This window comes from Pelophylax lessonae (assembly GCF_965119305.1).
Source record: "Pelophylax lessonae genome assembly, chromosome: 8".
In the NCBI taxonomy this organism is placed as follows: domain Eukaryota; kingdom Metazoa; phylum Chordata; class Amphibia; order Anura; family Ranidae; genus Pelophylax; species Pelophylax lessonae.
The window spans coordinates 273870693-273896278 of record NC_138775.1 but is presented as its reverse complement, the minus strand read 5'-3'; the positions used below and the strand labels follow the sequence as shown (position 1 = coordinate 273896278).

Genomic DNA, 25586 nt, shown 5'->3' with positions numbered 1-25586 from the left:
TTTAAATATGCTTTATTCTAAAAAGAGGTATGGTACTCACAAACATCATGATGTAACTCGCATGTAGTAATGAGCATAGAGACCTCCGGGTGTCTATAGGGCGTCCTGTCCGTGGACCACCAAACCTATGGCCGTCCTGTCTCCTCCAGGGATTCCGGCACGCGCTACCCAGCACGCCACCCGACGTACGTTTCGTCCGATTGGACGTCGTCATGGGATGTGGCTACAGAGTGCACCAATGCCTTCTATAGTGGAGGAGAGAGCCGCCCACCGGAACTGAGCAGCCGGAAGTGAGGTATGCGCTCCACACGACCGGAAGTAATGCTCTGACCGGAAGGAAGGAAGGGGAGAACCACACGATGAGAAGAGAAAGGAAAAAAAACTTCCAAAAGAAACTCACCATATTAAATCTCCGCTACCTTTATGAAAACAAAACCCAATACATGGAATAAACCAGAAAGAGGGAAAATACTCCATATACCAAAAGGCACATAGAGATTGCATATGTTAAGCCGTGACTCCGGGGGAGACAGCGCCATCTTGTGGTGCCCCAGGTTCAGAGCAGCCCAAGCACAAGGAGGTCTCAAAAAGCACATACATATACAAAAATAATGTAACAAAATAACACATAAAAACGTTTAAAATGCTACACAATAAAATGAATTAGTATGTTAAAAAACATGTATACTCTTACGCATAAAAATATCTATTAATAGCACAGCAAACAAAAAGAAATAAGGAAAAAAGAGGGGCAATCTAAGAATTACTGATATGGGCATTTAAATCCCATTCAATATTCAGACCCAGGGGGGTATAGGATTTGAGTCTATAAATCCAGCTCGTTTCGAGTTTGGAAACCCCTCTTGTTAAATTACTTCCCCTCCAATGTCCTGAAAATTTGTCAATACCTAAAAATAGGGTGCCACTGGGATCACTATTGTGGCACTCAGCATAATGCCTAGAAAGGCTGTGTTTGGGAAAGCCCTTAACTATGTTGGCCACATGTTCCTTGAGCCTCACATGAAGCTCTCGGATAGTGCGGCCAACATAGTCCAGGCCACAAGGACATCTCACCAAGTAAACCACGTACCTGGTGGTGCAGGATATAAATGGTTTGATTTTATAATCCTGTCCAGTGGAGCCAGATTGGAAGGTATCCACACGTCTCTTTTTCTCCACATTAAGGTGGCAGATAGTGCACCTCCTACATTTATAAAAGCCTCCCATTTGCTGAAAAAAGGAGACTTTATTGGGAGGATCCCTAATGTTGGGGGCAATCTGCAACCTTAAGGGAGGGACACCCCTATAGATAACCTGAGGCTGGGGAGGTAAAAGGGGGCCCAATACTGGATCATTCCTCAGAATATGCCAATGGCGTCGAAGAATGGTCTTAACTGAAAAATGTTGAGTGGAGTACGAAGAGAGGAATGCAAAATCAAAGGGACGTTTAATATCCCTCTGTTTAGGCTGGAGAAGATCCTCTCTCACTCTTGAATCAGCCTTTAACAGGGCCTGATTCAAAAGAGATTCATCGTACCCCTTCTCACGAAATCTTTCTTTGAGGACTGAGGCTTCCTGCAGGAAATCTTCCTGACGCGAGCAATTACGCTTCAAGCGCAAAAACTGACTGACAGGAACGGATTCCAACCACTTCTTATGATGACAACTCGTGGTGTCTATGAACCCGTTCCTGTCAGTCGGCTTAAAGAAAGTTGAGGTAACAATCTGACCTTCCTCGATACGGATTCTTAAGTCCAGGAAGTGAATCTCGCTGACGCTTGACTCATAAGTCAGACTGATGCCCCTGTTGTTGTCATTTAGGGTTTCCATGAACTCAATTAGGGAATCACCCGTGCCGTCCCATGGTGTCATAACCAGGGCTTTTTTTCAGCGGGAACGCGGAGGAACGCAGTTTCGCCACCTCCAGCACTGAATGTATGTAATGCCAAGGGGTGCTGGTGTGTGCTGGAAGGTCTATTGATGCTGGCTGCTGGGGGATCTATTGATGATGGGAGAGATCTACAGTTGAGGGAGGGGTCTGTTGTTGCTGGCTGCTGTGGAGTCTATTAACGGTAGCTAGTGGGAGAACTAGTGTTGCTTGTGGGGATCTTTTAGATCTGGGGTGGATCTATTTTAGCTGGGGAATCTATAGTTGATCAGAGGGATCTATTTTCGCTGCGGAGATCTGTTATTGCTGAGGGGGGTCTACATACTTGCTTTTTTCCTGGGACAGTCCCTGCAAATAAGAGCCTGTCCCAGGTAATTTATATTGTCCCTGGAAGCGCTCGTTAATCGGGCTGCCCATAAATGTTACGCAGAAATAGTGCAGCTGAATGGGAGAATTATTCCAACTCTGCTACTGTGGCCTTAAGTTTGAGATTCCCTTTTTCATTTCCCGTAATTCTCTCTATATTGAGTAGACTCTATAATCTGATAAGTAGGCGAGATTAATTATGCAGAATGGGCGGAGCTTCAGGGAAGTGGGTGTGGTAATTGATAGCTGTGCTGTAAAGTGTCCCTGGAAATTGTTTTTAAATGTTGGCAACTATGGGTCTATTGTTGCTGGAGGGGGTCTATTGTTGCTGACTGCAGGGGACCTATTTTACTGCCTTTTTTAGCAAATTTCATACAAACTAATTAGCATCAAAAAATGATACTCTGTTTTGTTTTCTCTAAAAGGGGCAGTACTGGGAGGTGGGAAGGGGGTGGAGACAGAGGCGTAACTAGAACCTTCAGGGCCCTGATGCTAAAAAACCATGAAGGGCCCCCCAGACCCCAGGCCGGGGGCCCTTACCTTCAAGCCCAGGGCTCTTCCCACTAATCCTGGGGCTCTTTACACTCGTTGCATGGCCTTTTATTACGGTCCCGCAGCAGGTTCTGCAGTGGGCCCCCTTCCTGCAATCTTGGGGCCTCCCCACAGTGGTGCAATGCCAGGGTCCGGTTGCAAGTGTGACCTTTGCGATCCTGGAAGTTCACCCACTTGTTTGCTACCGGGCCCCCTGGAGCATGGGGCCCGGTAGCGATTGCAACCCCTGCAACCCCTGTAGTTACGCCCCTGGGTGGAGACAAGATGACTTGGAAAGGGGGAGTACCTGCACCTATTTATTCTCTGAGAAAAAAAGCCCTGGTCATAACTGATCACCTGTGCAGTACATGGCACTTGAAGATCAAACAGAGGTTAAACCGGGACTTTACCCATAACAACTTGATAAATAATAATGTTTTTTAGAAAGTAATATATATTCCACATTAGCAACTTCACACCCGGCCTATAGCAAAATGACAGCGTGGCTTTGCCATCCTGACCAGACGTCATATGACATCCTGTCAGAATACACCGATCGTGGGGCCAATGACTGATCTGAGCTTCCTGCCGGTACCGTGTGACCACCGTGGCGAATCACAGCAGGTCATATGACAGTTGTACACCATGGATGGCTTCCTTTCAAGCCATCCAATATGTACAAATGTGTTGCTAGCTGTGATTGGGCAGTTTGATCACATGGTACGCTAATCACAGCCCATCTGCACCATGTGATTAGCTTTGACCAATCACAGCTATCACAACAAAACATACTGAATGAATCAGTTTCATTCAGTAAAATGTTTGCATATAGCAACGTAATACAATAAAAAAAACAGGAATCCTGATCGCTTTGCCAGAGCACTACAATGTTTCTATGGTAACATTATATTGCTCTGGTCATAGTATGTTAAAAAAAAAAAAAAGGAAAAAAATGTAATTAAAAAAAAAAGAAATTATAATAAATTTTTTTTTTTTTGGTATTGTCACCAGTCAGTGTCCCTGATCACCGCCATACCAGGTATATGATGGTGCTGTACTACACTGGTGACAGTATATAAGAAAAGAAAATTGTAACTTTTTTTTTTTTCATTTCTTTATTTTCCAAGAAATGATGACAAAAATTACAACTTTAAAAATCTTAAGATTTGAAAAAATCTTACTAAATACCTTGGACTGTCTACTTTCCAAAAATGGGTAATTTGGGGGATATTTGTACTGTTCTGGCATTTTAGGGTCTCCTGAAATGAGATGAGTCATTTTTCACATAGATATACTTTTTATACAATTTTCATATATACTGTATACCATGGTTTGGGGACTTTCCTATATACTAAATGATATACACAAATTTGTTTTTTTTTTCGCCAAAAAAATGTAACAGAATACATTTTGGTCTAATGCTGGCCATACACCTGCCGAAAAATCGTTAGAAAATCTGTCATTTGGTCCGATCGTTCATTTTTCGTCCAGTTAATGGGCACAAATAGAAAATCGTTTTTTTTAACTTTTCAGAGCCGAAAAATCGAGGGAACAGTTTGGAAAACTGAACAAACGATAAATTGAAAGATTAATGTGTTTGCAGTAGGCATATGTGACAAACTGAACAAAAAACATCCATTAAACGATTTATCGTTCAAAATTTGGTCATTACATAATGGCACGATCGTCATCTCTCATGGCCGATTTTTCTTTTTTTGAAAATGCGTTCAAACGATTTTTCGGCTAGTGTATGGCCAGCTTTAACCACTTAAGCCCTGGAAGATTTTACCCCCTTCCTGACCAGGGTTTTTTTTTGCGATTTTTTTACTGTGTGACTTTAACAGACAATTGCGCGGTCGTGCGACGCTGTACCCAAACAAATTTGTCGTCCTTTTTTTCCCACAAACAGAGCTTTCTTTTGGTGGTATTTGATCACCTGTGAGATTTTTTGATCATGCCCTATAAACAGAAAAAGAGCGACAATTTTGCAAAAATAACAATATTTTTCAAATTTTTTTATATGAAATTCCCCCAAAAAAATGTAAAAATCAAAATTTTTTAACATTTTCGGCCAATTTGTTTTATGCTACATATGTTTGGTAAAAAAAATCGCAAAAAACGTATGTTGATTGGTTTGCGCAAAAGTTATCGCGTTTACTAACAAAGGGAAAGATTTTTGTCATTTTTGGTGTTTTTTTTTTTAACGAGTAATGGCGGCGATCTGCGATTTTTTTTTTTTTGCGGGACTGTGACATTGCGGCGGACAGATCGGACCCTTGACTGACATTTTTGACACTTTTGGGGTTACCAGTGACATTTCTACAGTAATCAGTGCTATACATATGCACTGTTACTGTAAAAATGTAATGGCAGGGAAGGGGTTAACTGTATTGGAGAGGGAGGGGTTAAGTGTGTCCTAGGGGCGTGATTCTAACTGTGATTGGACATGGCTACTGGTGTAAAGACAGAGATCAACGGTCCTACATAGTAGAACCGTCTGATCTCCATTTTTACACAGGGGAGAATGACAGGCGGCTTTGTTTACATTAGCCGCCTGCCTTTCTCCCTTCCCGGCGAACGATCGCGTACTGACTTGTTAGGGAACGAGTCGGGGCGGGCGCGCGCCTCAGCGGGCGCGCGCTCACCCGCTATTGGCTCACAAGCGAGTGACAGGCTAGTGAAGTACCGGTACGTCACTTTGCCTGGCCGGGGCTGACCGCCGCAGTATATGTACTTGCGGCGATCGGCAAGTGGTTAATGTATGAAGAACAATTATTTATTTGCATAAGTTTATAACAGAAACAAAGAAAACACATTTTTTTCCAAAATTTTCAGTCTTGTTTATTTATTTTGCAAAAAAAGAAAAACCCAGCAGTGATTAAATACCACCAAAAGAAAGCTCTATTTGTGTGAAAAAAATTATAAAACTTTAGTTTGGGTACAGTGTTGCATGATAGCACAATTGTCATTCAAAGTGCAACAGCACTGAAAGCTGAAAATTGGTCTGGGCAGGAAGGGGGGTAAAAGTGCCCGGTATTGAAGTGGCTAATAATTATGCTACCAACATTAGTGTGTGCTGTAAATTGCCTCCAGCTTTGCTCCTGTTTCTTCTTTGTATAAACGTAATGTAATTGTCAATAAAAGCCTTTTACAATGAGAGCCGGTCCACACTAGCGCGACTTGTTAGGCGACTTGTCAGCCTGACAAGTTGCGCTCCCTCGCGGTCCATTGACCGCTACAGGACCCGTTCTAATAGGAGCGACAAAAGTCGCTCCGACTTAGAAAAAGGGTCCTGTACTACTTTGGGGCGACCTCGGAGCGACTTGCATAGATTTCCATTATGTGAAGTCCCTGCAAGTCGCTCCGAAGTCGTTGTGCATGGGAATGCACAAGTCACCCCCGAAGTAGTACAGAGTCGTGTCGCCTCAGTGTAAACCGACTCTTATGCAAATTGTTATTACACTTCAGTATAGCATAGTAACATCTGACAAAAAGATCTAAAAACACTGAGGCAGCAGACTTTGCGAATATTAATATTTGTGTCTTTCTCAAAACTTTTGGCCACGGATGTAAACCTAATCATTTAACATGTCAAGGTATTTTTATAATTCGATTTAAAAATATTTGAATCTGTAACTGTGTAACTACTTGCTGACCGCCTGCTGCACTTGTACGACGGCAGTCTGGCGCTCCTAGGCAAAGCGTCGTACATGTACGGCGCTAGCCTTGGAGGAGCTAGGGGGCGATCTTGCGCCGCCGGAGATTGCTCCCGCCCCCGCTCGTTCCCTGGGGACCCAGCGCGTGTGACCGGCGGCACCAATGGCCACCGGCCACTCGCAATCTCCCGCAGGAGAGGGAGAAAGACAGACGGCTGGTGTAAACACAGCCGTCTGTCATTCTTCCTGATGTAAGTACAGAGACTATATGATCCTGCTATATAGGATCGCATGTCTCTGTGGTTACTTCACAAGCCACGACCCCTGACAGTTAGAATCACGCCCCTAGGGACACACTTAACCCCTTGATCACCAGTAAAGTTGACCCCTTCCCTGCCAGTGTCATTTTTACAGTAACAGTGCATATTTTTACCTGTACCTATATGCCAATAAGGAGGAAGGAGCAGCTGAGGCATACAACTTAAGGCTTTTTTTAAAGAGCCTTGAGGTGAGCGCTTAGGACACCTAGTGGGCACCGCACGAAAGAGCACCTGCATGTCAAATTTGGATAAGAAGATTCTGTTGATTACTATATATTTATATATTTATTTAAAGGACACTTCAGCACTCTATATTTGAAACCACCTAATTAAGAGCACATAATTTATTTTTTGAAAGGGTCACGGACTAATAACTTTATAAACAATTTTTGTCACTTTATACTGTATTTATATTGCTGGTTTAAAGCGGAGTTCCAGCCATTTACTCACCTGTCCAACGGTCCAGCGATGCGGCCGCCGGAAGCCTCGATCCTCTCCCACGGCGCCGGCATCACTGCTGTGGGCACCCGGCTGTTACAGTTTGCGGCTTCACAGCCGGGTGCCCACTGCGCATGCGCGAGTCGCGCTGCGCGCCGTGATTGGCCGGCAATCTTCTGGGACCTCTGACGTGTCCCAGAAGATTGCAGGGAGGGAGGGGGAGAGGAGAACTTCCGCTCAGGGCGCCGCGGCGCTCCGAGCGGAAGTGGGAGCGGGTACCTGTCAAAACTAGGTACCCGCTCCCCCCCCCAAAAAATGACATGCCAAATGTGGCATGTCGGGGGGTCAGGACTCCCTAAAGCGGAAGTTCCACTTTTGGGTGGAACTCCGCTTTAAGTAAGATTAATTTTAGTTTAGTAGATTTTACCACCTATTTATTAACTGAAGGATTTATATCAGATTGTATTTATTTTGCACATTGAGATACACAATTTATGAATATTATATTAAGAAGCACTAAGACACTTTTCCACATATGTATATGATTTAATTTATGTTATATTAAGCACTTTAAAGCGCGGTACTCCCCCCAACTTTATTTATCTGAATTGTGTAGGTTACCAATTTTAGTACCTGCGGCATTAAAGGTGATAGATTTTAGACAACAACTAGAGAGACAGCGCGAGAATTTCACCAACCCTTTATATGCATATTTTTAGCACTGATTACTGTAGTAATGTCGCTGGTACCCCCAAAAGTGTCAAAAATGTCAGTTAGGGGTCCGATCTGTCCGCCGCAAAACAAAATAGAAGATCGCCGCCATTACTAGTAGAAAAAAACACAATAAAAATGACATAAATCTTTCCCGTAGTTAGTAAACGCAATAACTTTTGTGCAAACCAATCAAAATACGCTTATTGCGATTTTTTTTTATTTTTTTTTTTGGGAATGTAAAAATATTGATTTTTTTTTTCAGAATTGTCGCTCTTTTTTTGTGTATAGCGTAAAAAATAAAAATCGCACCGGTGATCAAACACTACCAAAAGAAAGCTCTGTTTGTGGGGAAAAAAGGACGTAAATTTCACGCAGTGCCAAGTTGAAAAAAGTGGCCTGGTTATTAAGGGGGCAAATCCTTCCGGTCTTAAAGTGGTTAAATGTAAAAAAACAGTTCAAACGGGATCATTCACACCGGTTCTCTGTTACTGTATGTTTGTGTCCACTAATAATGATTTTAGTGTATTTTTAGTGAAAATATTGTCTTGATATATTCGGGAGGGAGCCCTGCCGGGTAGGCTGTACAGGGCCGGTGATTTCTAACAGCAGCCCTGGGTGCAGGTAGGCAGGAAGAAGCTGCAAAAAGGCTGCAGTAGATCAGCAGTACTGTGATACAACAAAGAATTAAAATAAAGGTGAAAAAATTATTTAATTTAATTTATTTAAAAAATGCCAATTGTTTATGATATAAAGGGCTTTAGCAAATTAATCACTTCCGCACTGCTCACTAGAGCACTACTGCGGCAAAGTGGCTCAATAACGTCTGGCGACGTAGACCTACGTCACCAGACATTCCCCTTTTCAGTCACAGCGGGAGTCGGGCCAGGGGAGGAGCAGCGGCAATCGCTGCTGCTCTTCCCCGATCGTCGGGGAATCGAGTGTGGCGATCCGCCCGCTTGGGTAAACAAAGCGGGCGGATCTCCTAAGTGACAGACAGTGACAGATTGCAGGGTTCAGCATAGCTGAACATGCGATCTGTCCTTGTGTCACTCAGTCACCTCCCCCCACACACGTCAGTAAGCACCAGGCATACATTAACCCCTCCCTCTCCAATAAAATTAACCCCTTCCCTGCCAGTGTCATTTTTACAGTAACAGTGCATATTTATAGCACTGATTACTGTAGTAATGTCACTGGTACCCCCAAAAGTGTCAAAAATGTCAGTCAAGGGTCCAATCTGTCCGCCGCAATGTCGCAGTCCCGCAAAAAAAATCGCAGATCGCCGCCATTACTCGTTAAAAAAAAAAAACACCAAAAATGACAGAAATCTTTCCCTTAGTTAGTAAACGCAATAACTTTTGCGCAAACCAATCAAAATACGCTTATTGCGATTTTTTTTTACCAAACATAGGTGGCAGAAAACAAATTGGCCTAAAATGATAAAAAATTTAGATTTTTACATTTTTTTGGGGGGAATTTCATATAAAAAAAATTGAAAAATATTGTTATTTTTTCAAAATTGTCTCTCTTTTTTTGTTTATAGCGCAAAAAAGTAAAAATCGCACAGGTGATCAAATACCACCAAAATAAATCTCTGTTTGTGGGAAAAAAAGGACATAAATTTTGTTTGGGTACAGCGTTGCATGACCACGCAATTGTCAGTTAAATTCGCACAGTGCCGAATCGCAGAGATGTATAGTAACTAAGTAGAACTACTTCACTACTGTACTTAAGTACCGAAAGGCGGTATCTGTACTTTCCTGGAGTAGAATTTTTTTCTCCTACTTCCACTTTTACTTCACTACATTTTTTCAATGATTTCAATACTTCTACTCCAATATTTTTTTTTTTTGTGCTGCATAGTTACTCGTTACAATTATAAAAATTACCACTGCCAGAACAGTAGATGGCAGATTTCATGAAGCTCAAAACATGTGTATTATCAGCGCATAGGAAAATAAATGCTACTGTATGTATAAATAAATGCTGCATTTGAAATAATAAAAAACAATATGATGTTCAAACTTTTGACTTCTTTCTTTAATAACTACATAACACAGTACTTGTACTTTTACTTTCAATACTTGAGTAGCAAAAGTTTAAAAAAAACTACTTGCAATACTTAAGTACAAAAAATGTTGAGTACTTTAGTACTTCTACTCAAGTCACTTTTTGATCGAGCACTTCCACTTCTACTCAAGTCACTTTTTGATCGAGCACTTGTACTTTTACTCAAGTATGGGTTTTGAGTACTTTATACAAATCGCAAAAAGTGGCCCAGACGTAAGACAGCAAAATCCTCCGGTGGTAAAGTGGTTAAATGGGACTAATGGCTTCCACCTACTTAACACTCAGAAACCCCAACCTATGATGATGCACACTATCCTGTTGCTTGTGTTCAGTGTGTTGTACTGCAAAAACCTCATTGATTGACATACAAGGTAATTCTAAAACCCCTGCATAAACATTTCTTTTTTTTCCTTTTAAATTAGGGCCACGTGGAAAGCTTGAAGTATGGTACAAATTGCGCAAAATCACAGAGAAAACATGGACTGTCATCCTTTATTGGAAGGTAAGGAGAAGCTCTGCTCCATGAAAACATGGACTGTCAGACTTTATTGGAAGGTAAGGAGAAGCTCTGCTCCATGGTGCACGGTGCTGCTACTAGAAAAGTGCTTTGTTTTCCTAAGCTAGCCCTCCAGTATAACTAACAGGTTTATCCAGAACTGCCTCTTTGTTATGAACAGAACCTGTCAGGGGCCCCATAGCAAACCTTTAATTCCCTCTTAGATAATTTGCTCTCTAGCATCTGGCAGCAGGGCCAGGACAAGGGGTGGGCAGGGGGGGGGGCGGCTGCCCTGGGCACTGTGGTATCATGTGAGGTGGGGGGGGCAACATGAGGAGATTGAGGAGGGAGGGGATTTGTGTTAGGAGGAAAAATTTGGGGGGCAGCAGAGGGTAAGAAGTGTATGTGTGTGGGGGGGGGGTGCTAGGAGTGGTGATTCGGGGGAATTTGTGTTGGGAGGAGGATGAGAGCGATGAGGATTTGTGCTAGGAAAGTCGATTTGGGGGGTTTGTTCTAGAAAAGGTGATATGGTAGAGGGAGGGAGGGAATTTGTGCTGGGTGGAGATTATTTTTTGTGGGGGGGGAGGGATTTGTGCTGGGGGGGATTTGGGGGATGGAGGGAGCAGAGATTTGTGCTGGGAGGAGATTTTTTTTGGGGGGGGGATTTGTGCTAGTAAGAATGATTGGGGGGTGCTTGTGCTAGGAGGGGAATAGGGGGGTATTTGAAGTAGGGGAAGGGAGAGAATGTGTACTTCAAGGGGAAATTTGAGGGGTGGAATATTTGTGCTAGGAGGGGTGAATTGTTTTTTTTTGGGGGGGGGGGGGCATTTGTGCTGGGGGGAATTTGGGGGATGGAGGGAGCAGAGATTTGTGCTGGGAGGAGATTTTTTTCTGGGGGGGGGATTTGTGCTAGTAAGAATGATTGGGGGGTGCTTGTGCTAGGAGGGGGGGTATTTGAAGTAGGGGAAGGGAGAGAATGTGTACTTCAAGGGAAAATTTGAGGGGTGGAATATTTGTGCTAGGAGGGGTTATTTTTTTTTTTTTGGGGGGGGGGGAGCAGAGATTTGTGCTGGGAGAATTTCAGCAGGAGGCAGATTTGTCCTGGGAGGAGGGAGAATTTATGCTTAGGTGTAATCATGAAGATTAGTGCCCAATTTATGTTTTTTTGGTGGGTGGGGGAGGGGGGATTTTTGCTGACACATACTGCTCACACATCTTGGGGTGGGGGGGTGCAGTTTGGCATGTTCGCCCTGGGCTCTAGGTGACCTTGTCCCAGCACTGGCTGGCAATGTCAACTGTGACAGAACTGTCATTAATCTGAACCACTTCCCGACCGAGCTATAGCCCAAAAGAAGGCTACAGAGCGGTCCTCCAGTTCTGGGAGGGCATCTCATGGACGTTCTCCCAGAACCCCGCCTCCCACACACCCCCTGTGGTACGCATTGGGCGTGAACTTTGAAAGTTGTGTCTGTTGGATACAGCTGATCACAGATCACACTAAAGGGCCAATCACAGTGGTCCTTTACCATGTGATCAGCTGTTTCCAATGCCCTGGGCTTTTATAGCCAGTGAGCAGCTGTTCATTAAAAGTGATTCTGGAAATGTCATCACTTTTAGTTTCAGAGCTGTCACTCCTCGGCTACTGTAGCCAAGGATGCAGCTAGTCAAGCATGATCTGTGCTTGCTCCAGAGGACATCAGAGTGACGAAACGCATAGGGCGGGGCTTAGAGTCATTGCGACACTTCTGGTTCGGGTCCGTAAAGCGCAGAGCGTCCCAGACTTCCTGTGTGCCTTTGGATTACACAAGCTTCATTTCTTATGTCCATGTAAGTGCATCTTACTTGCTCATTAAAATAATATTGCGGTTTTACACTATGGAGGCTGTCATTTTGTGTTCCATTGAGCTGTAAGAGAGGACAGGATCATACAGAGGATACGAGGGGGAAGGCAGTTACTCCAATTAAACACGAGACGCCCCTATTGCAAGGGGGAAGTCATCTGGTGAGTTTACACCTGGCACACTCACAAGAGGATCCGAGGCTCACTGCATGCTTGGATTTTAATCGTACTGGGGTAGCATCAATTCACAGATTCATTGAAGGCACCATAAGGACCAGCAATCTCATGGGAATAATATTCAAAGGACAGTGCAATGGTTTTTGAAGGACATATTTTAATATTATCATTATTAATCCCATTGATAAGATACTAATAGGGTAAGGTACTCATTATTGAGTACAATTGTTTACATTTAGCACTTGCACTTTTTTGCGGTGATTGCACTAATGTTTTTTGCACAGCATTGTATGTGGTTTATTTATAAATTTCATTTTTATTTTAGAGACACATTTGAGCAGTATTTGCACAATAAAGCACTAATTAATTTATGTGGAGCAGCACCATACCCAATCTAATTTAAAAAAATGATCCGTGCTTGATTAGCTGCATTGGAGAGTCAGAGAGACATTGGGGCCTAATAGATCCCTGATGTCTCCATCAAGAATAGCTGTCATTTGCCTTAAGCTATCACATAGATGATTTGTTTAAATGTTTCCGGACCGCCCGCCGCCTTTTTACTGTGACAGTGCGGCCCTCCTGTACGAACCGACGTAGACCTACGTCGGTCACGCGCAGGCAGCTAGGGGGCGAGCGCAGCGCGCTCAAGCCCCCACTCGCCAGTGGGGAAGCCGATGCGCAGGGCAGGCGGCTCCGATTGCTGTCTGACACCCGCGATCGCTCCCCGCTGAGAGAGAAGAACGGTCAGCTGTTGTAAACACAGCTGACCGTTTTTCTTCTTGGAATAATCAGAGTCCCTATGATCATTTCACAAGCCACGCCCACCCCCCACAGTTAGAATCCCTCCCCTAGGCTCACATTTAACCCCTTGATCACCCACAATGTTAACCCCTTCCCTGCCAGTGTCATTATTACAGTAACAGTGCATATTTTTAGTACTGATTACTGTAGTAATGTCACTGGTCCCCCCAAAAGTGTCAAAAATGTCAGTTAGGGGTCCGATCTGTCCACCGCAATGTCGCAGTCCCACTAAAAATCGCAGATTGCCGCCATTACTAGTAAAAAAAAAAAAAAACAATAAAAATGACAAAAATCTTTCCCGTAATTAGTAAACGCGATAACTTTTGCGCGAACCAAACTAAATACGCTTATTGCAATTTTTTTTACCAAAAATATACATAGCAGAAAACAAATTGGCCTAAAATGTTAAATAAATGTGATTTTTACATTTTTTTTTCGGTAATGTTATACAGTAATCCCCCGCTACATTGCGGTTCAGTTTTTGCGGTCCCGGTAATTCGCGGTTTTTTTTGTAATGTTATTTTACTATATTAATCATTAAAAATGAAATATTTTTGTGTTTTCCATAGCTCTTGCTCGGTCTCTAAGTATCTTTTATGTGTTTAAATGAGTTTCTATTGTTTTAAAAGTGTGTTTAAAGACCTTAAAATGCTTTTACACGTACAGTGACAGTAAAAAAAACATGCCTACAATGCATTTTAATAGGGTTTTTCTATTTCGCGGATTTTCACTTTTCGCGGCTGGGTCCGGAACGTAACCCCCGCAATGGAGGGGGGTTTACTGTATAGCAGAAAGTGAAAAATATAGGTTTTTTTTTTCAGAATTGTCGCTTTTTTGTTTATAGCGCAAAAAATAAAAATTGCACAGGTGATCAAATACCACCAAAAGAAAGCTCTGTTTCTTGGGAAAAAAAGGACATCAATTTTATTTGGGTACAGCGTCGCACGACCGCGCATTTGTCCATTAAAGTAATGCAGTGCCGAATCGCAAAAAAATGGCCTGGTCATTAAGAGGGCAAATCCTTCCGGTCCAGAAGTGGTTAAAGTCCCAACCATTTAGGGGAATCTTTTCTTTGTGTTATTTTATGTTTGCGTGCACTGAAATTCAGTTTAGTATATTGTTCCTGAAAATATGCATTTGTTAAATGGCTGTGCAGAAATCGTGCAACATAACAAAATGCATTTTCTTCCCCAGGGCCTCTGCTTTCGGGAAAATATATAATGTTTGGCAGTTCTAAGTCATTTTCTAGCAATCTGCAAAAATGCAGATTTTACCGTATGTGAAAAAAATCAAAAATTTCCCTGCGCAGCGAGTGGTTAAATGTTTTTTTTCTTGCAGAGTATGAATGCATCGGAGGTCAGAGGTCACATTCGGTTTTATCAAGTGACATTTCAGCGGGTGGATCAGAGCAGCCCGGCATCCATACACAACACCACAGACACATGGTTCAGCAAAGACATTGAGGCGGATGAGTACGTCATTGCTGTCTCAGCTCACAACTCAAAAGGAAACTCAACTCCCACACTGCGCAGAGTCACCGGTCGGGACCTTTCAGGTAAATGCTGTTCCCAGCAATATGTGCCTGTGTGCACCCAGTGACATCTCTACACAGGGCTGCTGTTAGAAATCACGGGGCCCCGTACAACCTCCCTGGCAGGGCCCCCCCCCCGTACAACCTCCCTGCCCGGGACCCCCCCCCGTACAACCTCCCTGCCCGGGACCCCCCCCCCCCGTACAACCTCCCTGCCCGGGACCCCCCCCCCGTACAACCTCCCTGCCCGGGACCCCCCCCCCCCCGTACAACCTCCCTGCCCGGGACCCCCCCCCCCCCGTACAACCTCCCTGCCAGGGACCCCCCCCCCCGTACAACCTCCCTGGCAGTCCCCCCCCCCCCCCCAACATTTTCAATAAAATCATTATTAGCGGACACAAACATAAAAGAGAACCTGTGTGAATTAGCCTTTTTAATTGTTTTTTACATTTTTAAAACTATTTTATTTTATTTTACAACTTATAAAAATTATTTATTACAATGTTTAAAAGTCTGGGGGTGTCAGACTGACCGGGGGGCACACGGGGGATCAGAAACAGACAGAACTGGGAGGGGGCCGGGGAAGCAATTACAGGAACAATGCCCTGTGTCTGTGTCTCTCCCTGCAGCAGCTGAAAGCTGGCGGGAGGGAGAAAAACTGGCTTTCAGCTGCTGCAGAGAGAACAGGGGCTTCCTTTAGTAATTGTCCCTCTGCCCGACCACACCGATTTCCCCTGATGTTTGGGCCCCCCCCCCCCCCTATGTGCTCGGGCCCCCTACAGGAGGACTGGTGGTCCCCCCTATCAGTGGCCCTGTTGGTATCAGTTGGAACTTATCTGAAAGGCAGAAATTGCTCATTGCTTACCCACTTGCCTACAGGGCACTTTCACCCCCTTCCTGCCTAGGCCAATTTTCAGCTGTCAGCGCTCTCACACTTTGAATGACAGTTGCGTGGTCATGCTACGCTCTACCCATATGACATTTTTTTCACACAAATAGAGCTTTTTTTTGTTGTTATTTAATCACCGCTGGGTTTTTTATTTCTTACAAAAAAAAATAGAAAAAAGGTTTTTCTTATTTTCTGTGAGTAAATTTTGAAAATAAATAATTTTTCTCCTTCACTGATGTGCGCTGATGAGGCGGCACTGATAGGCTGTACCGATGGGCACTGATGAGGTGGCACTTATGGGCACTGATGAGGTGTCACTGATGAGGAGGTACTAATATGCCGCACTGATGGGCACTGATAGACGGCAATGATGTGCACTGAGAGGTGGCACTGATGGGCACTGATAGGTGCCACTGATAGGTGGCACTGATGAGCACTGATAGGTGGCACTGATGGGTACTGATAGGCGGCAATGATGTGCACTGATAGGTGGCACTTATAGGTGGCACTGATGAGCACTGATAGGTGGCACTGATGGGTACTGATAGGCAACAGTGATGGGCACTGAGAGGTGGCAATGATGGGCACTGACAGGCGGCACTGATGGACACTGAGGGGTAGCACTAATGGGCACTGACGGGTGGCACTGATGGGCGGCACTGATGGACACTGATGGGCAGCACCATCAGTGCCCACAATCAGTGCCCATAGTGTTGCCAGTCAGTGTCCATCGGTGCCTAGATGAGCAGGCACTGATGGGCACTGACTGGCAGCACTATGGGCACTGATTGTGGGCACTGATGGCGGGCACTGTGGGTACTGATGTTGGGCACTAATTGACTCTTTATTTACATTTTGTGTAATCAGGGCACTGATGATCAGTGCCCTGATTACTTGTATTTGTCTCCCCTGTGAGGAGAAGCCGCTTATCGGCTCTCCTCGCCTCACACACTTATAGTGTGAGGCGAGGAGAGCCTAATAACGGCACTTCCTCATTTACATGTGACCGGCTGTGATTGGACACAGCCGATCACATGGGTAAAGAGTCATGTCATTGACTCTTTACCGAGAGTCAATGTTGCTAGGACACGGCGCGGCCACAATCGCCACTCTACGCGCCCCGGGAGGCTGTTTTGGTGCGCCGTCATATGAACAATAGCTGCACCGTCAAATGACGGCGGGCGAGTAGCAAGTAGTTAATGAACCCCTAGCAACCTCTAGATCAGCTATTCTCAACCAGGGTTTGGTGAAAACCTAGGGTTCCTCCAGAGACTGCTGATCCCATCTGATGGTGTCTGCTTAGTTCTGGGTCCAACAACACTTGGCATAGTAAGCAGCATGACACCAATTATCACTTTAGCGGTTTGTAGGGATGGCAATCTGACAACCACTGCAAGCTGGGCATTCTTCCCACTGACCACCGGTGCTAGGGGCATTCTTCCCACTGACTACCGGTGCTAGGGGCATTCTTCCCACTGACCACCGGTGCTAGGGGCATTCTTCCCACTGACCCCCAAAGAATTTTTTTTTATAAGGGATTTCCTGAGACCTGAAAATCATTTCAACAGTTCCTCTGGAGTAAAAAGGCTGTTCTAGAGGAACCCTGGAGTTCTACTCAATGGACCACAGCTCCACAGTCTTCTGACCGAGGCAATAAAAGCAGAAGAAACAAGCTCCTCTAGTGTGAAATGATTTTCTTATTAGATTAATAGTTTAAACAAGGACACTCACATATGAATAGGTGCATACCGCACTTTTTTAAAGGCGGGCTCAGGCTGGAGAGAACACTGTCTAGTGCCCCCCAAAGGCGGGCTCAGGCTGGAGAGAACACTCACTAGTGCCCCCAAAGGCGGGCTGAGGCTGGAGAGAACACTGTCTAGTGCCCCCCAAAGGCGGGCTGAGGCTGGAGAGAACACTCACTAGTGCCCCCAAAGGCGGGCTGAGGCTGGAGAGAACACTCACTAGTGCCCCCCAAAGGCAGGCTGAGGCTGGAGAGAACACTCACTAGTGCCCCCCAAAGGCGGGCTGAGGCTGGAGAGAACACTCAATAGTGCCCCCCAAAGGCAGGCTGAGGCTGGAGAGAACACTCACTAGTGCCCCCCAAAGGCGGACTGAGGCTGGAGAGAACACTCACTAGTGCCCCCCAAAGGCAGGCTGAGGCTGGAGAGAACACTCACTAGTGCCCCCCAAAGGCGGACTGAGGCTGGAGAGAACACTCACTAGTGCCCCCCAAAGGCGGGCTGAGGCTGGAGAGAACACTCACTAGTGCCCCCCAAAGGCGGGCTGAGGCTGGAGAGAACACTCACTAGTGCCCCCCAAAGGCGGGCTGAGGCTGGAGAGAACACTCACTAGTGCCCCCAAAGGCGGGCTGAGGCTGGAGAGAACACTCACTAGTGCCCCCCAAAGGCAGGCTGAGGCTGGAGAGAACACTCACTAGTGCCCCCCAAAGGCAGGCTGAGGCTGGAGAGAACACTCACTAGTGCCCCCCAAAGGTGGGCTGAGGCTGCCGTTTAATGCAGGACTGGTGTTAAGACAGCACTCCATCTTAAAAGAGATGCTTCTCCATAGGAAAATATTGAACTCCTTGTAATTCATGGCCCAACTTCTAAAACACTTTACATTGTTCATTATGGTTATCAGTTCCTCTTTACACTCTATGCATTATAGATAACAGTTCATCAATGCACTTCATACTCTTCTCTCACTTTTGCTGTGCAGCATTTTTTAGTCCGTACTGCTAAGCTTGTACAGGACTCCACCAATCCAGTAACCCGTCACCATACTCCCAGTGACATTGATTATTATGTTTTCCTTGAATACCAGAAAGCCATACTCTTGTATATAACCCATGCTTACTCTTCTCATGAAGCCTAACTCCATCATCTGTGACTCCCAGCCCCATGACATGAAATTGGACCCAGTATTGGGGTTCCAGTATCTAGGGAAGGAACCTGAGCACAAAAGCCCATTCACTACCAGGGCTTTCCTTTCTGTTAATTTTGCCAAGTCACCACTTCCCGACCAGCTGGCTGCTTATGCACTCGACACTAGTCTTTAGCAATGGCAATATAGTCTCCTCTGGATAGCTTCACTGCACCTTAGAAAGATCCCCCGATGAAGTCACGTGTTGTGACGTAACGCGTAGGGCATGGGCATACCGGAAAAGAGATGTATGAACGAGCTCAGCGCTCAGATGTATCACCCTTAAATGATTTTTTAAAATTAAGTACCCTGCTGTCATTTTTTCCAATAAAAAAACTCAACGAGTTTGCGCTATGCAGCTTTATCTTTTTGCCTACATATAACATAGAGTGAACTTGAAACCAGAGGTAGAGGAGAGGACTTTGACCTTAGAGAACATTTTTATCACCAGTTTGTATTTCACGTTCCAAATCGTATATGTTTGTCACATGGTGAAGGACACATCATCATATATGTTCATTTTGCATGTTAGTAATCTGATCCATTCCATTTTTGTACATGTTTTATTTACATTACAATATTGATTTACATCACCATTCTAGCTTTGAAGATTGAATTATTCTTAGGTTTATCCACCTTGATTGGCATTGTTAAAGCCTCGTACGCACGCAACGATTGTTGGCCGACCGATCGGCCGTCTTTTGTCCAGTGTTGTTGTGTTGGTTGAAATGTGCTCTAGACTGCACACGAATTTTCTCGGCCAACAAAAACCAATTTCAGAAGTGATGTCATGTGATGGTTAACTTTCCGTGTGTTTTTTCTTCTCTGAGAATGCCCAGTCTTGCTCATCTGAATTTTGTCTGCCGAAATTTGTACTGACTGACGGAAAATCGGCCATTCTGTTGACGGCCAACAAAAATTTTATAGCATGCACACCAGATTTTGTTCGGCTGAAGAGTCGGAGTCGGTTGTCGGAAGCATCATACTAACAAGCCGACAATCGGCCGATCAGACGCTGGCCGAAAATTCACGGCCAACAATCGTTGCGTGTGTACGAGGCTTTAGCCTCACATTGCAGCACCCCACATTTTTTTTCTTTATCACCTTACACATTGGTACTGCAATTTCTCTTGCCGATTTTTGACCCCTTATCAAGCCCTGTTCTTTGTGATATGCCAGACATACATTGCACCCCTTTAGGATTGTCCGTGAGCAACTTCAGACCAGGCCAAGTTGAAGTTATTAACAATAAACATAAGGCTCGGTTCACACTGGGGCAGCTTCAAAGTCGCCCAATTCTAAAGCTGCCCCGTACAGCGCTACTTCAGAGCAGCTTGCAAACAACTTCTTTATATAACTAAATTGTGTTGCGCTAGAGAAAAATAGGTGAAAAAAATCAGACACTTAAAAGTTAATTAAACCAAGTGACAACAATATCCTCTAAATGTGAAAGTAATATGAAGCAATAATAAGAGGGGCTAACAATCCCCGCCTGTGAAATGATATAAAATTGAAAAAAGTTCTTCAATGCAAAAAAAAAACTCCAACTGTATTAACATGAAAGTCTTTAGGTGAAAAAGGAAAAGGAAGTAGTGGATTCCAGATGAAAGGAACCACAAGTCCCAGCAATGGTAAAATATCCTACAGAGCTTCCGCTGAATGACACCCGTGATCGAAGAAGATGTAAAATAGGCTGCTTACCAGATTTCTATGGTCATCTAATTTAATAGATAGACCACATAAACACTTTTCAGTAGGGGCCAATCCCAATAATCCCACAGTACATTCCTTTAGAAGGAGAGCTGGAGCAGATATTGAAAAGCCAATCCTCACATGTAAAAGGGTAAGGCCCATAGGATGTAGTCCGAGAAGGAGAAAATGCACATAGCGTGATACCGTAATAAAAAGCCAATTTATTAAAAAGATTGCACTTACTAAAAACATATGGGCAAGCAAACAGAGAACATGATCCAGTACACATTAATCCAAGTTGTGGCGTCCCACGTGTAACAGAAAGAGATCCCTGGCCGGCCTTGGGGGCGTGGCTTTGTCGTATCCGGAGCCGCCCGACTAGTTTCGTCATAGAATGACGTCTTCCGGGGCCTTCTTTAAAAGAAGTCAATGCAAGCCGGAGTCGCGCTCCGAAGTCTTCCCCAAGTAGTGCCCTTTTTCTAAGTCGGAGCGACTTGAGTCACTCTGATTAGAATGGTTCCATTGCACTGAGTGGAGCGTGACTTGTCAGGGAACTAAGTCGCCTGACGAGTCGACCCAGTGTGAACTGAGCCTACTGAAGTTGTTAAAAAATAGCAATCAAACAGTTCACATGACATCTTCAATACACATTCCTGTACATATTGTCTTAAGTCCCCCCTTAGTTGTTCCCCTGGTGGCCCTGATTGTTTTATGAGGCATTCACACCTTAATCAGGAGAGAAAGTCTTTTTAAGTCCTTTAAGTCCAAAGCTTGAGTCTACAGTATATTCTTGGAACTCTGACTGGGCTCCCTACCAGGAGGTGTTTAAGTGCTAATAGTCACCCCGCCCCCCTTAAATTGGGAGACCTGGAAACATACCTCCAGTCATCTTCCTAACTACGGCGCCCCTGTGGAGGTGATTCCCTCCCATTTTATGTATTTGCCCTAACAGAGGGTGGCACTTCTCCAAAAAGCCTGGGAAAACCAGGCCAGCAGAGTTAACCATTACCTCCCAGGGAGTACAATCTCTGCAGGGGAAGCACAACTAAACAGTGCTACATTCTAAAGCAAAATCTAACTATAGAAATGACTGTAAAAGCAGTACAACATTTTAATAAAACAAGCATTTGACATCCACCTGTTTACATCTTACGTAGGTCTAGCCCACCTCTATCCCTTCCTTTCATTTATGGGAAAGTTTCCTTACACTTTAATCCCTCTATCAGCCACACCTCCAGGCCGCGGCATGCATATGGTAGCATCACTGACTACTCCTCTCAGTTTACTCAGAAAACACAACGGAATTTAATTAGTTTGGGAAACACAATTGTTTTCATTTTTGAAATGAGCAAAGTCTGACTTTCTTTTCTTATAGGTTTACTGCCACCTATAAATGTCGTTGCCACAGCTAATGGTACAAGCAATGGTGTAACCCTCACTTGGGACCTGCCAGCAGGAAATGAAGATTTGGGTTGGGATCAGATTGTAGAATGGGAAGATCCGACAGAAGACAAGCTAAACCGTACCAACTGGGTGAAAGTGCCCAAGTATAAAAGAAACGTTACATTATCAGGTGAATTCAGTTTATTTATTTTTGCCCACTAGGTGGAGCCTTTTCTATAATGTAAACTGGAGAATGCAACATTTTTTTTTTTTGCAACATTTTATCCTCATGTATATTCAGATTTGCAGTAAATGAAGGTTATTGACATGCAGTTCCAGCCAAAACCAAGAAGCCTGAGCTCAGAGTGGAGTCAGATCTGTGTCAGTGACTGAAGTACTGAAAACATAGTCCCAGCATGGCAGCCAGGCAACTAGCATTTTTAGAGGAGTTCAGGAATGGCATCCTTAACTACCTTTTAGCTGAATTCTACGATCACTTGTGTGAGGTTTTTTTTATTTTTTTATTTTTTTTGGGGGGGGGGGGGGTTGTTGTTACATTCCCAGTGCAGCCAGTTCACCCTTTCCCATCACGATCCAGGTTTACAAATTTGCAGGTGGAAAGCGCCTGCATAATCGCACGCGGTCCCGACCTGCAGGCAAACAAAACATGTTGCTTTTTAGCAGATATGTGGGGGTCCTAATAATTCTTAATGGCACCCCCAGACACTGGAAAAAGCAGCACATTTCCACGTGCATGAAACCGCATGGTGCCACAATGCCAAGGGGTTCCGCGTGGCACCGTTCCATGCGGTGAATTTTTAGAAAAGGTTCCAAACTACTTAACCTGCATTTCACGTGAGCACATCGACCCATTCAAATGAAGGGGCAGCTGTACCCATGATGAGCACACAGCATGAAATAGTGTGAACCTAGGCTAAGTCTCCTGAAAGAGCAACTTCAAGTTTTAAGACCAATTAATAAATCCTGAAAACACTTTAACTGCTCTAAAGTCAGGAACTCCACTCAGTCTAAGTTTCATCTGCAAAATGCCTTAGAGCCAGATTCAGCAAACCTCTAACATGTGCATCTAGAGCAGGGGTCTCAAACTGGTGGCCCTCCAGCTGTTGCAGAACTACAATTCCCATGAGGCATTGCAAGGCTGACAGTTACCAGCATGACTCCCATCGGCAGAGGCATGATGGGACTTGTAGTTCTGCAACAGCTGGAGGGCCGCCAGTTTGAGACCCCTGATCTAAAGAGGACTGCGGTCTCTTGTTTTATGATGTCATGATGTGCAGCCTAACATCTAGGCCTACACTGTGTGAATGAGGCTGCAGTAGTTACCAGAAATCCAGGGCCAGCCCAACCATGGGTCCCGCTGGGTCCATTGGACCCAGGCAGAACTTTGAGAGGGGCAGCAAATTGATGACCAAGATTTCTTTTCCAGCAGTTTTGTGTGTCATCAGTTTGCCGCACGTTACGGGCGCATTTCCCCATCTCATACTGCCGCCCGTACTGCAAACTGATGAGTATGAGGAGGCAGAGCGTCTTCTCTGGGGAACGTCCCTCATGTAATTGTGGTGTGCGCAATGACATCAGAACATCAGCGTACTCCATCTCACGCAGGGCAGGCTGGATCTTCTAGGGCGGTGGGCACAGCAGATACAGGAGTGACAGGAGGACTGAGGACAGACAGTGGGTGTTTGGTGGACCCGTCCGGTGGGGAGTTATGGAAGAAAACAGTATATATAATATTTTCGAAACATTTTTGTTTGTTTTTTGTCCCTATACTCCACAAAGCAGCCCCTTAACACCCCCCTCCCCTGCCCACGAAGTAGCCCCTTAACCCCCTCCCCCATTCACACACAATGCAGCCCCTTCCAAATTTTGCGTATGACAAGGCACTGTTGCATGTAAACCAAAACAAAAAAATGGTGCATAACACCCAGGCCCGGACTGACCATAGGGCAAACCGGGCATATGCCCGGTGGGCTGGGCCGCCAGGTCACTTGTCTTTGAGGGGCCCAAATCCGAGCTGCCCCTTGAGACCTCGCGAGCGCGGCCGCCCACTAAGTTTAAGGACGCCTGAAGCTAGCTAGCGGGGCCCGGGGAGGCAGAACTTAGACCTCAGTTGAGCTGTGAATGGGGAGAAGCTGGGGGAGGAGCTCTCCCTTGCTTGAGCTGTGACTCACAGCCTGTGACAGCCTGAATGCTGCTGCTGCTGACACATGGGGGGATCTGGAGTAAAAATGCCACTGATTATATTTCATATCCCCAAGGTAAGAACTTGTCAAGGAGGGAAAGGGGGGGATAGGGATAAGGGGAAGGAAGGCTTCCATTGTAGCAAAGTGTCATTTCTGAGGCTCTGAGGAAGAGGCGAAGCCTCGAAACGCGTAAGCCTAGCTTCAGAGCATGCTATACCTTGGGGTTCTGATGCGGATGGCACTGTATCCATTTGATATGCTTTTACCAAGACTCTGTGAGTATTTTTATACCTTTTTATCCTATAAAACCTTTATAGAGGATAATGCACTAGGCTGGTGCACCCGTATGTTTGTTCTTTGATTTTACTGTTGCATGGAACTCTGACTTCTTGATAAATGTAATTTTAATTTCATTTATCATGATATAAAATAATTGATGTGGGGGCCTTTTGGTCGGCATGATTTTTTATTTTTTTGTGGGGCCTGGGGGGGGGGGGGGGGGGGGACAGAATTTCATTCCTGGACCCATGCAGCACGATGTCTCGGGCCAGCCCTACAGAAACCCCACTGGTCTGCTCCATATTTAGTTAAGTTTGGACAAAAAAAAAAAGAGATGCCAGCATCCATGAGTATTTCAACAGGGCATTCAGAGATTACTTTGCATTTTCACAATGAATAAAAAACTATTCTCTTATTGGATGAGGTGAAAAGGTGGGGCAGTTACATCATGATCTGTCATTTACCACTGTGTATACGCCCACATGTGTGACTCCATACTCACATGTGATAGGGAGGAAAAGCTCAGCATAGAAAACTCACTGGAAACTGAGCATGTGTGGAGCTGCCACCACAGCTGCAAAATCCCCAGCTGAATTGGGGACATGGACAGAAGGGGGAGATAGAGAGTAGCAGGATTAACCAGGTTTTTTCAGAATGCAGAAAATGAATCTCATAGAATGAGTATGAACAGCATGTATGACACCATTTATTGAAAGATTTTATGATGTGGGTTTAGTGACACTTTAAAGGGTAACTCTTTCATGGAAAAAAAAATAGCAAATGAAAAGAAACAATATAGCGTATAAAATTGGGAGACAAGTCATATTGTAATTGAATGTTATTAAAATGACCTTTCCTTTTCAATCTGCAGCTGTTATAATTTTCTGTGAAATGCAATACAATATGGCTCCCTGGAGCTGTTCTGTACACAGAATGTATACGACCACACCCCAGAAACATAATTTCCTGCTTGTGTGATTGGCTCACCAATTTTCCCAGAAGTCTGCCTAAGATACAACTCAGATTCCAGTTACCCCCTGCAACAAAAATATCATTTTTGGTTAGATACTCCCAATAGGAACACGTCTAAAGGGATGCAGGCCCAGCAATTTCCCCAATAGAGCTTTGCTGGTGCAGCAGCTGGTTGATAATTAAGAAGCCACTCCTATTAGACTCACTTTTGCACATGTACACATACATACAAACAAACAGGGATTTCTTTGGAATAACAAAAGGTAGGAATCTGCACAAGGGCATAACTACAGGGGTTGCAATTGCAACCTGGACCCATGCTTCAGGGGAAATCCACACATGGTTGAGAACAAGCGCTGACAGGAGCAGGCTAACAAAATGCAGGCATCCACTACAGTACCCTAGCTAGGGAGCACT

The 25586-nt window shown here is 44.7% G+C and overlaps 1 protein-coding gene across 1 annotated transcript in view; it reads left to right on the top strand.

Annotated features, from left to right (window-relative positions):
* The window catches only part of IL12RB2 (interleukin 12 receptor subunit beta 2), a 98096-nt gene that overhangs the window by 47156 nt on the left and 25354 nt on the right, over window positions 1-25586 (top strand). Inside the window, exons 8-10 of the mRNA XM_082264985.1 lie at window positions 10406-10485; window positions 14636-14852; window positions 21707-21904. Of these exons, the coding sequence (XP_082121111.1) occupies window positions 10406-10485; window positions 14636-14852; window positions 21707-21904 (495 nt within the window). The remainder of the gene's footprint in view (window positions 1-10405; window positions 10486-14635; window positions 14853-21706; window positions 21905-25586) is intronic.